At 39.1% G+C, this 22478-nt stretch overlaps 1 protein-coding gene across 1 annotated transcript; it reads left to right on the top strand.

The window, feature by feature from the left end:
- Positions 1 to 13846: 13846 nt before the first annotated feature.
- LOC107694009 (transcriptional repressor scratch 2-like) lies at positions 13847 to 16740 on the top strand. Its single transcript, XM_016493625.1, has 2 exons — positions 13847 to 14064; positions 14743 to 16740. Exons 1-2 carry the CDS (start codon positions 13950 to 13952, stop codon positions 15453 to 15455), a joined length of 828 nt encoding a protein of 275 aa, XP_016349111.1. The 5' UTR covers positions 13847 to 13949; the 3' UTR covers positions 15456 to 16740.
- The last annotated feature ends 5738 nt before the right edge of the window (positions 16741 to 22478 follow it).

The following is a 22478-nucleotide window of genomic DNA, read 5'->3' as shown; positions in this document are numbered from 1 at the left end:
ACTGTCACTTCTAATCAAAATATGAGTCCATAATGCACAATAACGCTTCCTCCAGTAAAAAAAAGTCCATCTCATGTTGTCCTCTTATATCAAAATCCACCCACATTTTTGTTTAGAACTGTTTTTGCTTGTAAACGGTGCTTGATCTGTGCATATTTCTCTCCTGATTCAGACCAGATGGCTTTTTCACTGGAGAAAGCAACATTATGGATAGAGAACTAGCCAGAAGCAACAGTTTGAATTTAAAAACATCTTAATGATAGATCAGTTTTTTTTAAAAACATGCAGATTTTTGTATCACAAGACTTGATGGACTGTTGTGGTGTGGTGTGGATTACTTGTGGATTATTGTGCTTTTATCCGTTTTTTGACTCTCATTCTGACGGCACCCATTCACTGCAGAGGATCCACTGGTGAGCAAGTGATGCAATGCTACATTTCTCCAAACTCATCTACATATTGGTTGACCTAAGGGTGAGCAAATTGTCAGCAAATTTTCATTTTTGGGTGAATTAGCCTATTCCTTTAATTATAGAAAAATGTAATGCACTAAAATATAAGTTCAACAGCATGGACCAGCGCGCAAGTGTCTTGAGATGTGTTTTTCATCTACTTTTTAACTTGGCATAGTTTTAAGAAGTGCAAAATACCAAATGAAGCAAAAGATATCTGTCTGCATGTGTACTATACATCACTTTTTGTCTATTTTAATGTCCTAGTTGTCAGAATAATGTAACTTAATGAATTAATCGATGTTTACTGAGGGAAAAAAAAGCATCAAATTAATCTTCATTTGATGCTTTTTCAACAAATATTGACATAAGCAGCTAATTGTGATTAATTTGACCAGTTAACTGACATATCATGCAATAAATTCAGCTGAAATTTGCAATCAGTTGACAGTTTTTAGGCAGAGTTTGTGGTCATGCACAGTTCAGCTTTTCGAGTGTTGCATGTTCTGTGTTTGGCACACAAACATGGACGAGCATCAAACCATGACAATCAGATGAGAGTCTGGCTCTTAGATAATTAACTCTGACTCACTGAACGAGGTTTCAACAGGCTTATGCTGCAGTTGGTAAACAGGCTTGAGGTTGTCAACATAACACAGGCTGAGCAACATAATTTTTCATTTTGGTTTCCAGATGTCTTCTGAATTTCAATAATTTCATGCTAATAATTCACCACACACACAAAAACAGAAAATACACAATTCACCTAGGCACTGACAGGATCAGTTTTTAAGGATGCATGGATATTAAAATTCGGTCCAATATGGATATGCCGATCATTTCACTTTCTCATGTTATGGCCATTAATCGATAAATTAATTAATACAACACAAAAAACTACAAACAATCATTTTAAATACTACTACTGTATATTACACTAAACTACTAGACCATATTTAAAAACTAAGTCAGTTTTGCTATAAAACACTACATAATACAATATGAAATTTGTACATTATAAAAAAATGGATGTTCATTTTCAGATTAAATATTATTTTTGCTAAATAGCAATGAATAAATTCCATAAATATTAATTTTAACTGAGCACTAGATTAGGGTAAATGTTATTTAAATGTAAAAATATGGGAAATGAGCACGCATAATTAAATATTAAATATATTCCAGTATATATTTCAAACACAAACTGAGTGCATCAACAGCAGCTTAATGCTCTCAGAAGATTTTTGAAGAAAGAGAGACAGACAGAGCGGAGGAAAGCAAGGTTATTTGCATGGAGAGCCACGGACGCCCCCGTTCCCCGTATCTGATGTCAGTCTCCTGACACTGATAGACTCTTCGTCTCCCATTTAAGGTATAATGAGATTGCTCGAGCCACACAAACCTCTGCTGACTGCACTACACTGACGCTACGGAAGTCACTTCATCTCTCAGAGACTCATCAGGGTTCAGCTAAACAACTCCGCCTGCCCCCATCTTCCTCCGACCCAGACACTCGATACGAACGCGCTTGGCTCATCAAGAGCCCGAGCACCAGCATAATGGAGAGAAGTGGGTGAAAACAAAGAGGACGTGGGGCAGCGCTACCAGCGCAACACCTGATTGGCTAAAAACAGGGCCCATTTCCATCACAGTGTCTTCCTCAGGTGGTAGAGGATGTGTGAACCTGTAGGACAGAAAATTCACAAATGACTTCTCAATTGTCTCAAGACAGCAATGAGATAATGCAAAGCAAATGGGAAAAAGGCCTTTTAACCTAACAGTCTTCACCTCATATTTTATTTCAAAAGAGGTTTCAACAGGTCAGACTTGTTGTGATACCAAAGTCTGCATTCAGAATCAAATGTGTCAAATTGTTTTATTTCAACAGATCCCAAACATGCTACATACTTAAGAATAATTACACAGCTCTTTACTACTAGTCAACCAATGCCAGCCGTGCCTCATGTGGCACCTAAAGTAAAACACAGAGGATAAACACTGAAAGCTGACCTATATTTTAATACTAACAAATCAAATGTGCATAGAAAAGCTTGAAAGATATTGAAAATGCATGCTATGTCATTCATAAATATTCAGAATCACAAACTGAAATAAATATAAACAATGATACAACAAAGTAGCATTACCATAAATAGGCAATAAAACATCTTTAAAAGATTTAATTCACATTACATGAGGCTAAATGAAGGTTTTCAAAATTATCTTTCATAAAAGTAACATACTGTATAAGTAGGCTGCCATGGTACTGCTATAGTACCAGGTGGCAATACTACACTTTGATATGTATTTAAATATGGTATTTAATAATTAATGTATTCATTTACAATGGTATTTCCATGATACATGAAGTCAATTGTTTAAAAAAAGAAAAGAAAAAAAACTGTTAACGCCACTTTATTTGCTGGAATAAAGTGCTTTCATTTAATGTTCGTGTTTTGATCGTATATTGGACTGAAATGAATTACCTGTAGCACGTGCAGGTGTTGAATTGATGAAAAACGTATTCGTCGCTGAAAAACGACAGGATTTGTCTTATAAGTTTTGTCTCCGTTGATATCGTTGGTAAATATCCACTTTATCCAGCATTCCTTTTGTTTTATGCAAGCTCATCCGTAACATCGCGTTAAAGTTTTACCGCCAGAGAAAACGCTTCAAACGATTCAGTTCGTTAGTGAATGAACTATGGCGTTTTGTTCGTGACCGAATCGGCATTTTCAAACAAATCTTTTAAGCAAATGTTCACTTCCATACACTCATGCCCGGTTCAGACTACACGATTTTAGCCTGATTTTGCCACGATTTGCTTGACGTAGGGTGTCGTGGGGATTCGTAAACGACAATGGGCGTCGGGACGCAAGATTCCATCGTTTCAGCTCGCGTAGTGTGTCATAGTGGACGACAACCGATTCCGCGTCTGCGATGCTTTACAGAAAGACTAGCATGTTTAATTTTTTTTCCGTCATCCACGACGAGTTCTGTCACATTGGTGACGTTGACCAATAGCAGCACAGAAGCTCTTTCATACACAGGTTTCAAACATGCGAAACGAAAGAGAGATGATGGTGCTGCTAAGTGGAATTATGAGATGGAGGAAAGGTTCGTGGAGCTGTGGCAACAGTACTCCTGCCTGTATGATGTGTCATCGAGGGACTACACTCTTAAAAATAAAGGTGCTACACGATGCCATAGAAGAACCTTTTTGTCTAAATGGTTCCATAAAGAACCTTTAACATCTGAAGAACCTTTCTGTTTCACAAAAGGTTCTTTGTGGCGAAAGAAGGTTCTTCAGATTATAAAAAGGTAAGAAAGAGATGGTTCTTTAAAGAACCTTTGACTGAATGGTTCTTTGTGGAACCAAAAATGGTTCTTCTATGGCATCGCTTGAAGAACCGTTTGAAGCACCTTTATTTTTAAGAGTGTACCACGACAGAACAAAGAAAAATGCTGGCGAACTATAGCGGAAGTGCTTCAGCAATGTTTACACTCTTGTTTTCGGAAGTCAGTCACTAGTTCCGCTTTCTCGATGACGTCACACACGTTGTTAAAGACGGCACACGATGAATGGTCGGGAAGCAACGTGTAGTCTGACAGGTTTCTTGTCCACGACACGACAAGATTTTAGGAGTCAAAATCGTGTAATCTGACACAGTGACTATCGTGACCGACAAAAAAATTGTGTAGTCTGAACCCGGCATAAAACTAAAGTCTCCCGCAAATGTTCGTACGATTCAGAGTGGATTGCGAACCATTTTGCGAAGCCGTTTGACTGATTCATTGAAAAGAACCGACTGCAAACAGTGATTCATTCGAGAGTCGGGCATAGCTTGTGATACCTAAAAGCAGATGACAGAAAGTACAAACACACGACGCAATTGTCGAAATATTTTCAAGGAATTTGTTTTTCAGATTAGTATACTGAAATATCCCTAATCAGACAATGATTTAACAGTAGATATTTGTTGGACGCTGTGAAATTAGCTTGGTAAATGCTTGGTACTGTAAATACACGAAAAGATTGGTTGACTGGCTATTATGACAACAGTTGGCTCATTTGTTTAAAGGGGTATAGGAATGACCATATTCAGTTTATTGGTGTTAAGAGAACGCAATTAAATGGATATCTGGTAATATAACGAAAATAACATCATTCAGTATCACAAGATTTGTGAAGCTTAAACAGTAGAGCAAGGCACTAACATGCCTAACTAAAGCGTCTCCCAAATGCGTAAACTGCCAAAAATGCATCTTTATATAATATGACCACACTGAGTAGTTAATATTTACATGCTCACAGATAAAACTTTTATTATTCAGAGGTTGCTCTTTCGCGGTTCAGGAGATTCTCACTTCTGATTCATTAAATTATCAACTCTGTCTTAGATGTTTCTCCTTAAATTTCTTAAAGATATAAAAAAAAACACCCAAATGAGTATAGAGCTATAAAATGAATGTAAAGAGCAGTTCAGATCTTTTGATGAGAAATGTTTGAGTTTATTCAATGTTTGAGTTAATTGAAACCTCCAGAGCTAAAAGAGCAAAATAAATTTCCTTAGGCAAGATAGATTTAATTGATGTTATTCACAAATCACCCATGTCTCTTACACATGCATGATTTGCACGCATGCCACACGTGCTCACGTTTACACAAGCAGCAGCACAGGTGCACACACAAACAGCGTGCGTTTGAGCGAAAGCCAGGGGCACGTCGCCGTCCCAGAGCCTCGGAGGCATGGGACAGGTGACACGACGGAGGGAGGGAGGAGGCCGGCGCGCACCAGGATGCTGGGGCTTTTCGCTGTGCAATAAAAATGCTAATCCGCTCTATTCCCCTGTTGATCGGCTCTATGTAAAACAGGTTAGAGTTCCCCGCTCCACATGTGTACCCTCAATTTACCAGTTGGCCTTCCTTTGTCCTGCTCTCTTTATTTGTTCTTCATTGAACGCAGTGGCCTGGATGTCTTCACACATCTTCCACCGGACTCTGCTAATGACAATGACAGGCTTCAGTTCTGCGCCCACACACCGCCTTAATGATGCCTCCGCAGGCCGAAAGACAAAGAGAGCTGTGGATGCGGCATTGTCCCAATTAAAGGTCAAGGAACAGAAGAGGTCTTAACTGTCCTCAGCCTCCGGCCACGTTCAGCTCAAATTGTTGACTGCCACTGTTGGTTGTCTTCAACTGTTGTGTGCGCCACACTGAGTAACGATTTCATACTGGCTTTAGTTCTGTAATGTTTATTAGGACAGTGCTTTTGGTTTTGCTTGAGGAACAATATTGGTTTAGTTGGAACCCAACTGTTTATCACAGAAAAGTCAACAAAAATGTCCTAAATCAGACACTGAAATGCCTTTCTTATTTACTTTAAAGATTTCTTCAATTTGTATGGTTTACTTAGAGTTAAGGGTTTGTTCAATTATGACAAAACAGTCAGAATTATGACATACTAAGTTATAATTATGAGATACTAAGTCAAATGTGACATTCTCTGTGAAATACAGGCTAAAGTCTCAAAATCTAATTATGAGATAACAGGCATCAAAGTTTGATTTCAACCATTGATTTCACTATGATTTCAATCATTGACATGGTCTTGCTCATTTAATATTAAAGATATCAAGGTTACATTTTCACAGAATGTTCTCACAAAAAATGACTTTAGCTGGGTTTTCACTGCCAGGGTCACAAATAAGTCATAATTACTATATGACACAAAAAGCCATTATGAGATAAAAAGTCATAATTATGACATACTAAGTCATAATTATGAGAATTTTGTTGTCTTCAACTGTTGAGCGCACCACACTGATTAGTGCTGATTTCGGACTATTTCAAACTGGTTTTTAGTTCTGCAACATTTATTAGGTCTGTACTTTTGCTTTTCATCTGGTTTTGCTTGAGAAACAAAATTGTTTTAGTTGGAACCCAATTTACACAGAAAAGAAAAACAAAAATGTCCTTAAAATAAAACCCTTAAACATCTTTATTATTTGCTTTACATAGATCTTCTATTTTTATGTTTGCTTAGAGTTAAGGATTTGTTCGGTTATGACAACACAGTCAAAATTATGACATTCTAAGTCATAATTCTAAACCAAAAACTCAAAATTATGAGATAAGTCATAATTATGACACAAAAAGCTATTATGAGATAGTATGTCATAAAAGTCAAAATTATGACAATTTTTCAACTGTTGTTAAAGTTGATTTTGTACCATTCCATACTGGTTTTAGTTCTATAAAGTTTAGTAGGTCAGTACTTTTGCTTTTCAGATTCAGATTCAGATACAGTTTTGCTTCAGGAACAAGAATTTATACCAATTATTTATCATAGAAAAGTGAATGCTCTCAGCAGCCAATATTTTACGGCACAAAACCATGTTTATCCTCATTTACGTTTATGCATTTGGCAGACACTTTCATCCAAAGCGACTTAAATTGCATTCAAGTTATATACACTTTTCTATCAGTTCTTGCATTTAATGGGAATCGAACCCTTGACCTTAGCGTTGCTCGTCCCATGATCTGCTGTTTGAGCTGCAGGAATTCAATTGAGTTGCAAATTTATTTGAATTCTGTAGTTTGTTCATGATTCTTGAGGATGAGGGCATGTTCATATTGCATCCAATTTAGTTTCTACAAGTAACAGATGAATTTGCATTCACATTGGACGACCAGTTGATATCAACAACAACGGTTATGGTAAGTGTTCCCTCTTTTAATTAAAAAAATATATATTTTAGTAGTCTAAAAGTATGCATGATTCTAAGATTAGTTGCATTTTATTATTTGAATTTAGTTGTAGTTCCCGCTGTCCATGACACTTCAGAAGGGAACTGCGATTAATTTTGGGGTCGTGACCCACCAGTTGAGAGCTACTGCATTAGACAGCTTTAATGTTTAAGGTTTTAGGAACTCTGTCGAATCAGCATGTTTGGAACTGACCAAAATAACAAGCCAGTCGACAAATATATCCACGCCCGTCTGAAGCTCCTGAGCCGAAGCAGGTTTATCAGCCTGTCCGCACACTCCCGTTTTCTTAATCTTCTCTGTTTGCTCTCAGAAGGGCCAAAACGAAACGGGAATCTACATAATGTCACCTTTGTCCCCCTCGTAGTTTATTTAACTCTCACATCTAATTAGCTTTAGGGACTGCACGGGTGCGATATGGAGTTTCCCAGGGCGCGCCCCCCTTTCCCCTCCAGTTGGGCCGTGGGTTGGGCCGGTGGGGTCTGTTCTCCAGAGACCGGTTATGACAAATAAGATTAATGTCTCTCAAGCCTCCTGAGCCACACAGATTAGACTGATAGCTGATTTTCTCAAGAGTAGCCCCATGTGTGAGCATATGCATGCGCTTGTCAGAGCATGCTGGGAACGAGAGCGGCCGCAGTCCGCCCCCCTCTAATGACCACTGGAGCGTAGAGGGTCAGGAGGGTACGGGTCAAAAGGTCCTCCACGGAGGGTTCCCTATCTTCATGAGCACTGAAGCGTTGGATGAAGGGGTGACGCTCCTGTGAGATCAAGTTTTAAACTCTCCATTAGGAGTAAGAGTGGAAATGAAAGACCTGAGGGCAGTTTGAACCTGCTTCTACACATACAGCACCTGCTTTTCTTTCCTTCACATTATACTGCAAAATCTTGTTTTAATTTGTTCCATTGCCAGGCATAAATTGTTCAATCTGATGATTTAGGGTGTATTCACACCAGGAAAGTCCGCTAGTTCACTTGCTTAGGTCCGGACCAAATACAATGTTGATTTTTTTTTTGGTGCGGTTTGCTTTCACACTGTCCTTTTTGCAAGTGAACCAGAAACTGTAAACAAAACCACACGTGTGCTTGAGGTCATCCATTCATTGGTTCATTCATTCAACCGTACCAGAGTTCGTTTGGAAGCGGACCGAGACCACCTCTTTAGCTGGGTCTCGGTACGGTTGTTTGGTCCGCACCCAGTGCGATTGTTGTATTTACACACCTGCCCAAAAGATCCGGACCAAGCGGGGAAACGAACTTGAGCTCGATTCAGTCGAACCAAACAAGACAGGCGTGAATACACCCTTAGTATAGGATGAGTTCTATGCTGAAGTTTAATAATTCGTGTTAGGGGGTTGTTCCCGTCGCTACACATGCCTTAGTTACTGCCACAAACAAATAATGAATCAATCAATCAAAAAAAAAAAAATCTAGACCTTTTGTTTCAAACAAACCACATTTAATTTTTCCCCTCAATGAAAGGAGTATTGAAGCCCATTTCCATTGCTTAGGTAAATCATAATTATTATTATTATTATGTAAGAAAAACAAAATTAGGAGATAAAATCAATTATGACAAAATTTGTAATTTTTAGTCTTATGATTTTAACTGTCATAATTTTTACTTTCTATCTCATAATTATAACAGTATTTTTTTAAACTTTTTTCTTTTCTTTTTTTTTTACAAAACTCAGTGAGATAAGAAGTCAATTATGACAAAATGTCAACTTATGTCATATTTTGACATATCTCATAATTATGACCTAGTATGAGATATTAAGTCAATAATGAGATAAAAAAGTTGAAATTATAAGGAAAAAAAATTCTAATTATGACAAAATGTTTAAGTCATAAATGTGACAAAAATGAAGAGTTTTTACTACAATTTTGATTATTTTTCTGATAATTATGACTTTTTAATCTCACATGACTTTTTTTGTGGTCGGAAATGGGCTTCCATAGAGGAGTGACAATAAACTTGACATGATTTGTTTCGCCTGCATTGATTCACCAAAGAAAATGCTGCATTCAGCAGAATGAATCAGAAGAGTCACATCTATTCAAAAGACAAAAACTCTTCTGAGGTCTTTATAACTTTTGATGATCCTTCCGATCACTTCAATGTGTCAGCTCGCTGACAAAGCAACTTCCCAGATGGAATGTTCTTCTGGATATACCGGGAGCTGTTGTAGAGACTGCTATTCTCCACAGCGCCAGAGCCATAAGCAAACTTTTATGAAACAATTGTACTTTATTCATAAGATGTTTGCTCGGTAATAAGACCACTATGTCTGAATTTGGCTTGAATTATCCTAAAATAAAGCTAAAATATTGATGTCTAAGCATTTCCTTTTTTGCACAGCTCTCTGTTATTCTTTCACAAGAACAGTGTACATTGTATTTTTTCAACAGACAATTACTGTACCAATAACATTCATGTAATGGGCTTATTGTGAGTTCAGTGCAATACACACAATCTTTGAGTTTCTCATAACCCCAAATAAATCCCAATGTTCTCTGAAACTGGGAAACCAAAATCATTTTTTTTCCTGTGTTAAAGTGTCGTAGGATACAGCTCCAGGCATTACAGCATTTCTTTTCTTTTGTAATCGACTTAATGTTATTATTGCACATCATTCCTTTATTTTACATTGTGAGACACTGTTCATATTGTTCATACACTGTTCACTGTTCACACATCTATCTATCTATCTATCTATCTATGTTGTTCTGTCTATCATTGAATGCAGATTTTGCTGAACAGCTTGACTAAATAAGCACAATGCTGCATTCATCCTTTTAATGCAGATTTTCTATATGATCCTGTAATCAGAGCGAGAGCAAGAGAGACGGAGGGCAGCTGCTAAGCCGGAATCTGCCCATCAATGTCACCGGCCGGCCATGGCAGATGCAAAGGGGCATCAGGTCTCAGCTGACACATCCTCATGAGAACAAGAGTGGTGCTCTGCAGAAGTGTGTATGTGCGCACGTATGCTTTGGTAAGAGAGATAGATGGTGCAATAACTTGTGATTGTATGAACGCATGACTGTGGAAATAGATTGTGACATTTTCCTGTATCGTCTGAAGCTGTGAGTTTAACCTTATTTTTTCTTTTGTCAGCTTTTCAGCGGTATATGATGGCTTCATCCATCCATCTGATGTTCTTTTTCTCTCGAGAATGTGCAGGTGTGACCTTATAGAGCTATTTCTACTTGATCTGACCTACGGAAATTACATCGTCAGGTTGATTCGGTCAAATTAAATCATATTTCTAACTTGAATAGAACTAGTTAAATTAATTTAGGGTACCTGGCGAAACATTTGTACAGTCTAGAGCTGTATGTCGTTTCAAACCTGCATGACTTTCTTTCTTCTGTGCAGCACAGCACAAGATATTTTGAAAAATGTCAGTGCAGTAAACGTCAGGGGTCTAATATTATTTGAAATAAAGTCATACAGGTTTGAAACAACATGAGGGTGAGTAACTCATTTTTTGGAGGTCCACATAAGTGTGCAAACCAGATGTCTGTTTTTTTCTTAAAGCATATATAAAAGCATATATGCATATTAGGGTCAAAAATGTATGGAAGCTTGTTTCCCCCACAGGATAAAAACATTAATACGGTAATTGCAACATTTATTCTCACAAATCACTTTTTTCCTTGCAATTCTGAGTTTATATCTCACAATTCTGACGCAGAATTGCAAGACAAACCCAAGACATGAAGAATTGCAACTTTTTTTTTTTTCTTATTATTATAAGACAAAAACACAGAACTGTGAGAATTACCAATTTTATTTTTCATCCCATGACAGAAACACGCTTCCATAATAATGCAATTATATGCATATTCGTTATAAAACCAGTGTTTGGTCAATAAAAATACATTTTAATGCTAATTTAGATAGTGTTTGTGTTCTTGTGCACAGGTAGAATCAAAAATTGGTTGCTAAAGTTGGCAAAACCAGGATGTGCTCAATTAGAAAAAATGATTCATTAACAACTAAAACATGTTTCTGATCATTTCAAATGTTTTCTATTAGGGACAGGGTTGACTGAAAGATGGCTTGCCTTTTTTTTTCACTAAATCTGCATCTGAACATAAACATACTGTATGTTCATATGATATTTAACATGGCCTTACATGCACAGAAAATAAAGAAATGAAAAATGTTTTTGAGCCATGTATGTACAGTAATATTATTATTAACCTGAACACCACCATGAAATATAGCTAAACTAAATGTGTGCAATTAGTTCACATAATCAAAGGAGCATCAAATGAAAAGACACTTCATGTGAATATAGCAAAAAAAGTGGACATTTCAGGGTTGAAGTACAGAAGTAAATAGTGTGTTTCTACAATACCCTGTCTCTGACCTTCCACGTGTCCTTTACAACCTGCTCCAGAAGTGCCTTGTGTACTGATTTGAATCAGTCTCATTGAAAACTGCGTACGTGAGAATTAAATGTCAATGAAGTTCTTTTGATTTCAGCTCCGACGAGACGTTTGTTCGGTGTGTCTCAACACACCGTAGACCATTATTATGCAAATGATGCGCACTTCAATATTTTCGCCTGTGTTTTTCCAGCTGATGTCAGCACTTCCCGAGAAGCCTCCGTGCGCGAACGTCCTTCTCCCCCCATAAACACGTCAGGTCGCCGTGGGCTGCTTCTGCCGTCCTCTCCGCGCGCTTGGGAATGTCAACTGCTGTGCAACAGTGTCCTACATACTCACTGCATGCTCGTGATACTGTTACACACATGCATGCACATTAATGTGGAATCAACCTAAGGGTCATTCTATGAAACGAGAGCCATTTTTGTCCCTCATTTACATATGTGTAAAATAAAATGTTTTTTTTAACCCCATTTTTTATGAGGAGGACGTTTTTGGGCCTGCTATATTAACTAATATGCACATTTGAATGATTCAATGGACAGAAAATATATAGAGAAGATTGCATTTTGTCTTTAATCCCCATATTTCCTTAGATTTTAGCTGACAAGTGTTTTATTAAAAAATTGCATCCACAGGTTATCAATTTGTTCCTTTTTTAACTCTTTAAAGACAAGGTAAAAGTATTTTCTTTTTCTGCTATGAAATAAATAAATACATTTTTATCTCAGAATTCTGCCTTTTTCCCCTCACAGTTGGCAGTTATATTTCAGAATTTGGACTTTTTCTTTTCAGTGAGTTTATATCTTGCAATTCTGATTTTTTTTTTCTCGCAATTCTTTTTTTCTCAGTCAGTCGCAATAACATGTATGCATTATTTATTTATTTATTTATTTTACTACCTTCCATATCTGTCTAACCGTAGGACTGCAGTGAAATTGCAATGCGTGCATGCAGTGCATCTTAGTGGGCGAAAGGCTTGCGTGCCCTAAATGAGAAAATGAACAAGGTATAATGACCCTCTAGTATCCACAGACACGAATGCAAAGCAGCATCTATCACTATAACGCTTTCTCTCCGGGTCTGAATGTTTGTGAAACGACAATCCTACTGCGGGACGTCCTTATTCGTCCCATTGAAGGAGTGAACAATGAGAACACGATGTCAGACAACAGTGTGTACTACAGCTCCAGGATCTGCGTTAATTGCGGACATATGGCTACTACTGGAATCATTGAGGAAACGGACCTTCTGGTACCCAATTCGTGTGATTTGCATGAAAAGAAAGTCATTGGTTTATAGACCGTGATGTAAAAGAATGACCTGAAAGCCTGAGGCCACAGCCAGTAGTTGATTTACGGGTTCGCGGCAGAAGCAGCGCGCGAAAACGCAGCACGGGAGGGCAGATTTTGTAACATAGCAATGTTGCAAATGAAGTGCAAAACAACAAAATCTTCCAAACAAAATGATTAATTGATTACGAACATTTGCATGCAAGATGATTTGTATTTAATTATTTTAATAACCTAAATAATGTAAGCCTATTATTTGTTATCTAGAAAGGGGGTTAAATTTAAATGGTCACATAAAACTGCAGTTTACAAAAACGTTTAATTTATGAAAACCGTACGGATGTGTGATGTAAATAAACCCCTCTGTCTCATTTCAGGCTTCGAGAAAAATCTGGCGAAGGCGTGCACGTCTCACAGCGTCATTAAGCCATCCAGTTCAATGTTGGTCCCGGGAGATTTTTTATGGATTAAATTAAGTACTTCCATCTTCATTTCCCACCTGATCGCAGCCATATAAATCCCAACAGCTGATCAACAGACTTCAGAAAGCCCGACGCCTTCAGACGGAACAGCTGGGAAATAAAGCAGGAGAGAGGAGAGCGAACAGGCTGACGCAGACTCAGCTGTTTCACTGTCCTTTCTGTGTCGTTAGGGGTAGAAAAGCACCTCGGAAAATAGAGGACTAGTTAGTTTAAACTTAAAGCCCTAACCAGGAAGATACGATCGTCGTGAAGGGTCCCAGCGGAACTAAAGAGAGCGGAAAAGAAAGAAAGACAGAGAGCGCAGCGGAGCGGAGCTGTCCAGTGCTGAACGCGCGCAGCCAAACAGGAGCTGTCCAGTGCTGAAGTTGCATTTCTGCCGAGAGCATCGCAGCGTCGCGCTGCATCAACACAAGCGCATTCAGGGGCTCCAGGGTCTGCCGTAACCCTTACCGAAGAGGAACGATACTAAAAAAACGCATTTAGCTCCAGCGTTGCATGAGGAAAGCGAGCGATTCGACCGGCGGACGAGTGCTTTTCCCCTTCACCGTAAAACATGCCAAGGTCTTTCCTGGTCAAAAAGGTTAAGCTTGATGATTTCTCATCCGCTGATCTGGAGAGCTCCTATGGCAGATCCAGGGCAGACCTCAGCCTGCGCTTTCACGAGAAAGGTAATCACATTTATTTGACATCCAGATAGTGTTTACGCAAGGGCAAGTGCATGTATGTTGACGTTTGATGGTTTATAATCGCAACCTCGTGTAGTTGACCCACGGTCACATTGTATTCAACACCGTGAGGCGCATCAGTTTTTGTCTAGTCGGCACATTTCAGGTGTTGCGCTCTTTCAAGCACGCATTCGACTCGCTTTCAGGCGCATTTTATTTTACAAAACGCAGCGCTAGCAACAAGTACTTCACATTTACACCGAGAGTTATCAAAACGTGAATTATCACGCAGTCTGTTAAGGGAACGCTTGATCATGTTTCACGTTATTATTCACGCTCTACATAACCTGCGCTTTGCATACACTTGCATAAGCAGACGTTTATGGAATATTCATGCATGCATCTGGGGGTTATAGAGTAATATCTTTTGTGCATTCGGTACACATCGACCTAATTCTGCACAATTTATATCAAGACTGCAAATGCAATTATAACCGAAGTGATATAATTCTCCTCGTCATTGTGTTTAATTGGGTTGCCACGCTAATTGAAATGGAGCGCTATTGATTTTTTATTTTTTTTGCACGCGTGTGCGGGTTAATGTAGAAAAAGTAATTGCGTCTGGGTTCACCTAAACGAGCTGAAGTAACAGGAACTGTTGCATCACCTTCCCCCTCACAGGCTACATCAGCGACTACATGACCCCGGCACCGTACGATGGCGAGAGCGACAACGGCATCAAAGTGCCCTCGCCCGAACCCATCTACAGCGACTATGGAGCGCCAGATTCGGACCAGCCCGACAGCCCGCAGTCAGAGATCTCCTCGGGCTACATCAATGGAGACAACGCGGTCAGCGAGGGCTACACAGTGGACGCCTTCTTCATCACGGACGGGAGGTCGAGGAGAAAAGCCATCAGGAGCCCCAGGAACCTTCAGCGGCACACGTGCAACGAGTGCGGAAAGACATATGCCACGTCTTCCAACTTGAGCAGACACAAGCAGACGCACCGCAGCATGGACAGCAAAATGGCCAAGAAGTGTCCCACCTGCGGGAAGGTTTACGTCTCCATGCCGGCCATGGCCATGCATTTGTTGACCCACGACCTCAAGCACAAGTGTGACATATGCGGGAAGGCCTTCAGCAGGCCTTGGCTTTTACAGGGACACATGCGCTCGCACACGGGCGAGAAGCCCTTCGGATGCGCGCACTGTGGGAAGGCGTTTGCCGACCGCTCGAACCTGCGCGCCCATATGCAGACACACTCAGCCTTTAAGCACTACAAGTGCAAGAGATGCAACAAGACCTTTGCTCTAAAGTCCTACCTGAACAAGCACTACGAGTCGGCCTGCTTCAAGGGAGCGTTTGCTCCTTTGAGCCCAATGGAAGTGTGAACGGATGACAGCACAACAACAACAACAACGACGACGACGACAATGTCTCGGAGGATTAATCGCATGTACCTTAACTTTTCTTTTCTAAGTGTACTCTTTCTCCCGCTGTTCACGTATTCAGAGCCGAAATTTCATTTGTTTTTGCCAAAACTCAGAGGACATTGAAAATGTCTTTGTTTCTCTCGAAAGGTCAAACCTTTTCTAAGTATTGGATAATATTGTACTGCTGCCAGTGGCCACAAAAGTGTTCAGCATTGAGGTAAAACTATTTATTCATCAACTTATTTATGTATTTATATATTTATTTCCTACGAACTGTTAATTTGCACTTTAATTTGTCGTTCAGTTGCCAAGCCTTCGTCATCAATATGCCAAAGCATTTGCCACTTTCTGAATATCTTACTTTTGGTTGCCACTTTATAAATTCGTTGCATGCAAAAAAAAAAAAAAAAGAAGGGAAAAAAAAAGGAAAAAAAAAAAAAAACACTAATGAAATCTATGCCAATTTTATGAAGCTTTGGATTTTTTGCCAAAACCTAGATAGCATCCATCGGCAATATTTCTCGGGAGTCATGATGAAGAATAGAGCAATAATGCATGGTATTTTTAAAAGCTAAAATGAGTAATAACTATAGCATTTTTAACCACGATTTTATCCAATACTATCAGTAGTCGTTCAGAAGTTAAATATCAGGGAAATGCCAGAGTAGTATTAGCGGATACTTCCACGGGACGGGGAGGGGAAGGGATATAGGGTCCTTTTGTAAGTGGTTATGCACTGCCTGCCTCTTATTTAATAACGTAGTTTTAGAACGTAGGCGCCTGCGCTGCTGAACGGACAGCTTTGCTCGCGATCCGGATCATTTGCTCCAAATCTGCGGATGTGAACAGCGCTAAACCTGGAAACGCTGTTATAGGAGATCCTACTGCAACATGGACAGCTGGACACAGCAGATTGGTCTTTGAAAAGCACTTCTTTGAGAACATTTCCAACTTTTTTTGAAGAAAAAAAAACAACAAAAATAGTAGCACAAACCTTAGCAATTCAGGTAGACAGGCCTTGTATTAGTCGAACCTCTGTTTTTGCATTTACGGACATGGAAAACTAACTGTTTAATGCAAGACGCCTTGTAAATAATCCTTTGGAATTGAATATTTCTACAAGCTGTAAAGAATCAAATGAACTTATTTCTGGACTTCTGTTCCCTGGGTTTTTTCCCCCAGCATTTGAACAATGTAAAGCACAAACGACACCGGGCATTTTCTCACTTCATAATAAAGAACCAATAAGCAACTACGTGTTTGTGGTCCTGTTTGTTTCAGTCACACACCGAGAACCGTCCTCTGCTGAAGCTCGAATCGTGCTGATTCAGAGCGATGCATGCAACTTGGTTGAGTAAGCGTGCGATGACGTCAGTTTGGTGACGCAAGTTTTGTGGTGCATGCAGCGTGCATAATGTGTCAGCGCATCCCAAAAATCATTTCCGAGATGCCAAACACTCATGCAATGGCTCTTCCGCAGGATTCAAAGCATGCTTTCATCTCAATTAAATCCTTGACTGACGCCTTTGTTACACATGATTGAATTTTATCCGCATTGTGTTCACAAGGAGCTCTTGAGAAAAAAGCATGTGATCAAAGAGAATCCAGCAACAGCCTCTCTTTATGGAAAGATCCCTGTATGCTTTGGCAAATATAGCAGTTGCATTACGGTTCTTAGAGTACAGTTACGCGTTTGGCCGTGCTGCAGTGGTAACCTTGAGACATGCAAGTGACGGAGGGAATTTGGCCGTCAGCTTTATCCAGGTCCCAGCAGAGTTCTTATCAACAAGGACTAAAGCACTTCAAAGTGCCTCCTGCTGACTGTGGCTGAACAACAGCTTCATTACTGGAGCTTTTGCTTTTACATAAGCCCACCAAACGCATTACCTGCGTCCCCTACTTTAAAAAGCATGCATTTTTGTAGTGCATGCACAGGGAAGAAAAAAAGAGGGTTTTCAGTCATACAGCAACAAATTACAGTCCTCTGACCGAATCCTCCTCCAAGGTCATTTGCGAGATCTGCAGTGATTCGTGCAACTTTCTTGCACACCAGTTGTCTACAATCAACATGAAATGCAACCCTTTTGACTTCTGTAATCTAATGTATTACAGAGTGAAATTAGTTCACCCAGAAATAAAAAAATTGCTGAAAATGTATCACCTTTTTTTGTGTCTGTTTCTTCATGGGAACGGATTTGGAGAAATGTAGCATTTCATCACTCGCTCGCCAATGGATCCTCTGCAGTGAATGGGCGCCGTCAGAATGAGAGTCCAAACAGCTGATAAAAACATCACAATAATCCATAAGCAATCCACACCACTTCATTCCATCAATTAATGTCTTAAGTGAAAAGCTGCGTGTCTATCTATCATCAAGATGTTTTAACTTTAAACTGTTGCTAAAAATATGAGTCCTCTCTATTCATAATATTGCTTCCTCCAGTGAAAATGCTGTCTGGTCTGAATCAGGAGAGAAATATGCACAGATCAAGCACCGTTTTCAACTGAAAACAGTTCAGAACAGTTCTAAACAAATATGTGGGTGTATTTTGATATGAGAGGATAACAGAAGATTGACATTTTCAATGGAGGAAGTCTTATTATGGATTATGGACTCATATTTTGGCCTGAAGTGATGGTTTAAATTTAAAAATTCTTAAAGATGGATTCGTTTCTTACAAACATGCAGCTTTTGACTTCATAAGATGTTTATTGATGGTGGCACCCATTCACTGCAGAGGATCCATTGGTGAGCAAGTGATGTAATGCTAAATTCTTCCAAATCCCATGAAGAAACAAATTTTCTATATATTGGATGGCCTGATGGTGAGGAAAATCTCAGCATATTTTAATGTCTGGCTGAAGTATTCCTTTAAGAAAGTAAACAGAGTTTTGACTTCGTGCTGAATTCAGAACTTCAGCAAACATCATTTTGTATTGCCTCAAAGTTTGGATGCGTTCAAGAGTGAAATGCCTCAACTGCATCCAATATTTCTCCTCCTACAAATTGCAAACATTCAAGCCTGTAGGCCCACAGCCAGCTTAGTTTAGTGGTAGGAAACACGGTTTTGGGAAACAGCCAAAAATGCATTTGTGCTACATAGTTCCCATCTCACAGCAGCAGACAGGTGGTTAGAAACAAGTGGTTGAAACAAAGCACTTTCACAACTGCATCAGGATCATGCATTAAGATATTAAATAGTGAATTTGTATTTGTGATGACTTAACTGATGGGAATATAACTGCAGAGTCTCAAGTGTGTGTGTGTGTGTGTGTGTGTGTGTTGCTCCACCAGAATGACTCATGAACATTAGCAGGCAGAAGGGTGAAAGAACACCACAAAACCTCCAGTCTTAAACATCTCTCCAGGATGACACACAACACTTTGTTCTGACCCTCCGTGTGTTGAGGAATACCCCTGTGACTTTCCCTGTGTCTGTTCACAACCTCAAAACCCGTGACACGTGAATCATTCGGCATCTTACTTCAAACCTATAAAACTATTCAAGTAAATAAGATATTAAGTAGAAGGAATAGTTCGCCCAAAAATCTGTCATTGCTCATGCTGTTTTCTGTGGCACAGAAGCCATTGAATAATGAATTGAATTGTGTATTTATTTCACACAAATCTATTATACGACTTTAGAAGACTTGGAATTCAGTATATGGTCATATGGTTCACTGTTTTTATGTTCTCTTTGGAGTTAGAAAGACATGGTCACAATAACCTTACATATGCATAATGATTCTTTGAAATTCTCATTTTGTGGCAGAAGGTTTATTTTTGGATGAACTATTTATTTTGACTCATTCAGTCAGATGTCAGAAGACATGCCAGTATGTGTGTTTTCAATGGGAGTCAAATCCAGATGTTGCACCATGATCTACCTGGGAAACTGAAAAAGCACTGAAGTATTGGGTTTATTCTTTATGAAATGACAATTCACCCTCTCTGTTTTCTGAATATGTGGTATAAACCTTATTGTCAATGTTTCATCCATGTTTTATTTATTGATTTTTTGATCTTGTAGTTTTTAATCAGAATGCCATAACTTGATCTTCCAGTGAAATGACAGACTTCTCTCTAACACATGCAGGACTTCTCCAGTCATTTGCATAAACTCCGCCCCTGCATGTTTTAAATGACACGCCCACATCTCAAAATCCAATCAACAACCGATGCATAGAACAAAGTCCCACCCTACATTTTTTTTCTTTCAATAATCCATTACAATCAGATGTACATCACAATATGGAAGAAAATATCTATCTCTACATAAAACAATATATACTATATAGCAAATCTCAACTGCTTGACTATGTTGTTGCAAAATGTATTATATATTATTGTCCAGCTCTTTATATAAAATTATCCAACTTTATCTGCATACCTACAGTATACTCACATAAAGCAATATATATTTTTACAACAAATCTCAACTGCTTATATTGTCACAAAATATAAACTATATTATCACCCAGCTCTAATTAGCTAAATGTGATTAAGGCATGAATATATTAAGATATTATAAACATTAAAATCACGATTTTCTGTACAGCTGCTTTGACACAATGTGTATTGTGAAAAGCATTATATAAATAAAATTGACATGACTACACAGCATGCAAGAATGTCATTATACACGACAGTCAGGCTCTTCCAAGTCAAAATAATCAGCAAATTGGCCCAGACTTCATGCTGTGGTCCAAATCTGGCTGCAGAGACTATATTGCATAACACTGGCCTTTCTGAAACACACACACACACACACACACACACACACATGCACGCCTGCCTTTGCAAAACAACGGAGAGTAATAATATCTGCTGTTTTGATTAGGTCAGAGTAACACGTTTCACTGGAACATCAACATTTCTATTATTATTTGCACGTGTAGCGCATTTGGGAACCTAGAATAAAACCTAATAAGAGATGAATGTTGGTTCTGTTTCCAAATCACAGGCCTTTTCCAAAAAGGCCACGATTAATCAAATGATTCACATCGCTTATGATATTATAGAAATGAATCCATTAATTTGTGTAAATCAGATGTCCGTGCTGTGGACAGTTGACTGCATCTGCACACCGAGAGCAGCCAGTGTCAATTTCCAAGCTGGAGTGCATCGGATCAGAGAGGGTTTTTGTGACAATCACACGCCGTGTCTTATTTGTAAGCGTATCTCCTGCTGAGCTCCAGACTGCGGTTCTGCGACATCTCCGGCTCTGAGCTTGCGGATCATTATCGGTCCCGTGCTCCGAGCCAGATCTGCTCTCCCGAGGAAATGTCTAATTGTGCTGCGAGGGGCAGCATCAGCAGAATCCATTACTTAAACGGGAGACAGGTGCGCTCAGGCCGGGCGTCTGCCGAGCTGCCAGGACTCTGACGTCAGAGCGCAAAACTCCTGCCGAGCCTGACCCGTGCTGCTGCTGCTTCCTGCCTGGAGCGGAAGTAGGTCTTTCACACTTCCTGCAGAGAGAGAACGGACCGCAGACAGACTCGTGCTGTGTGTAATGTTGCAAAATCACAACAGTCTATGTCCTTCTCACTTTTGCTTACAATATACTGTATCATATTTGACCCATGAAGTTCTAAAGCCTCTAAATGATCAAAACTTTGCTGACAAACCTGTCGCACACGTTGATAGTTTGGATGTTTTTAGCAAGGAAAAGGTCTTTTGGTGTAGCTGTACAAACATCCACCTTCAGCTCGTGCTTCACGTGTCTTTTGCTGTGAAATCTGATTTTTATCAAGTAAATGTAAGAATAACTTTGATATTGTTAGTGATACATTTGAAGATGGACTGAAGCCCTGATTATCCAGACATCATGTTCAAATGTGAATATCAAATATAATCATCAGGCTTTTGAGGAACGTTTCTTTGTTCATCTCTCAATCATCATTGTATTGCATTGCATTTTATGGTTTGATCATAAAACTAAGTAAATCTCATCTTACTAAGACATACTGATATAGAGCGAAAAACTGATATTTATTTCTATGTAAGTATCTGCTGAACTGATGTAAAAATCTCATTGATTTATAACAAGCTATCAGATTTTCATCACTTTTTGGTCATTTAAATATCAGCATTTGGACCAAATTGCATATTTTAGAATACAATTCTCTTCTGAATAAAATGGAGCTGTTTTTTCCTCCATATTTTCACTATATCATACTATATGAGCCCCAAAAGCCTGATGTATCAAATATGATGCTCAACAAAAAACATCCAATCTATTTGTCAGTTTAAATTATCACTTTTTTATATGTTTTAATGTAATTTCAAGATGCTTTAAAGTACCTTTGGATATCTTAAATGCACAATAAAAAATTATTTTTCAAAGTTATAAATAAAACAAAGATTAATGGAGCACCTTTTACAAGCAAATGCTATTTCAGCCTTTCGACTTCAGTGTCTGTCATGTTTAATTCTACTTCTAATTCTACTTCTATGTCATGTTTAATTCAGTGTGCTTCTACCATCTTTGCAATTATTTGTTAAATTTACTACCAATTCCTGAGTGAAAATGGTTTCTACACCAGGTTTTTAGTTTCGGAGAAGACAGATTGTTTGTTTGCGTGCTTATCTCTCACAGATCTGGATGTGCCGATGACATCGCGCCTTCTCAAGCAGCTGATTGGCGGTTCGGTGTCGTGAAACGCAACCTCACAGTTTGACACTCACTAAACCCTCCATCCACACATGTTCATTCATTCACTCCGAGCTCTTTTCCATCCGTCTCGTGTTCGCCACCGGACAGAGGAAGCACTTAACATTTCATAAATGTGATTGAATCAACCTTTAACAGGCCGTTACTCACACACGTGTCTGACAGAAAAGCCACTTTCCAAAGGGCAAGTGCAGTAGCTGGGCAAATATTTCCAAAACCACAAGAAATGCTTTGCATGTGTGTGTGAGAGAGAGAGAGAGAGAGAGAGAGAGAGAGAGAGAGAGCAAGCGAGGGGGGGTGTTGACCC

Source organism: Sinocyclocheilus anshuiensis, unplaced genomic scaffold (assembly GCF_001515605.1).
Source record: "Sinocyclocheilus anshuiensis isolate Anshui unplaced genomic scaffold, SAMN03320099.WGS_v1.1 scaffold1110, whole genome shotgun sequence".
In the NCBI taxonomy this organism is placed as follows: domain Eukaryota; kingdom Metazoa; phylum Chordata; class Actinopteri; order Cypriniformes; family Cyprinidae; genus Sinocyclocheilus; species Sinocyclocheilus anshuiensis.
The sequence above is the reverse complement of the archived record's forward strand: the minus strand, read 5'-3'. Positions and strand labels throughout refer to the sequence as shown.

What these genes read in the sequence shown, in the direction of transcription:
- LOC107694009 (XM_016493625.1), top strand. Translation starts at nt 13,950, where the DNA reads ATGCCAAGGTCTTTCCTGGTCAAAAAGGTTAAGCTTGATGATTTCTCA. An exon ending in CCTGCGCTTTCACGAGAAAG is followed by an intron (nt 14,065 to 14,742) that starts GTAATCACATTT and finishes TCCCCCTCACAG; the next exon opens with GCTACATCAGCGACTACATG.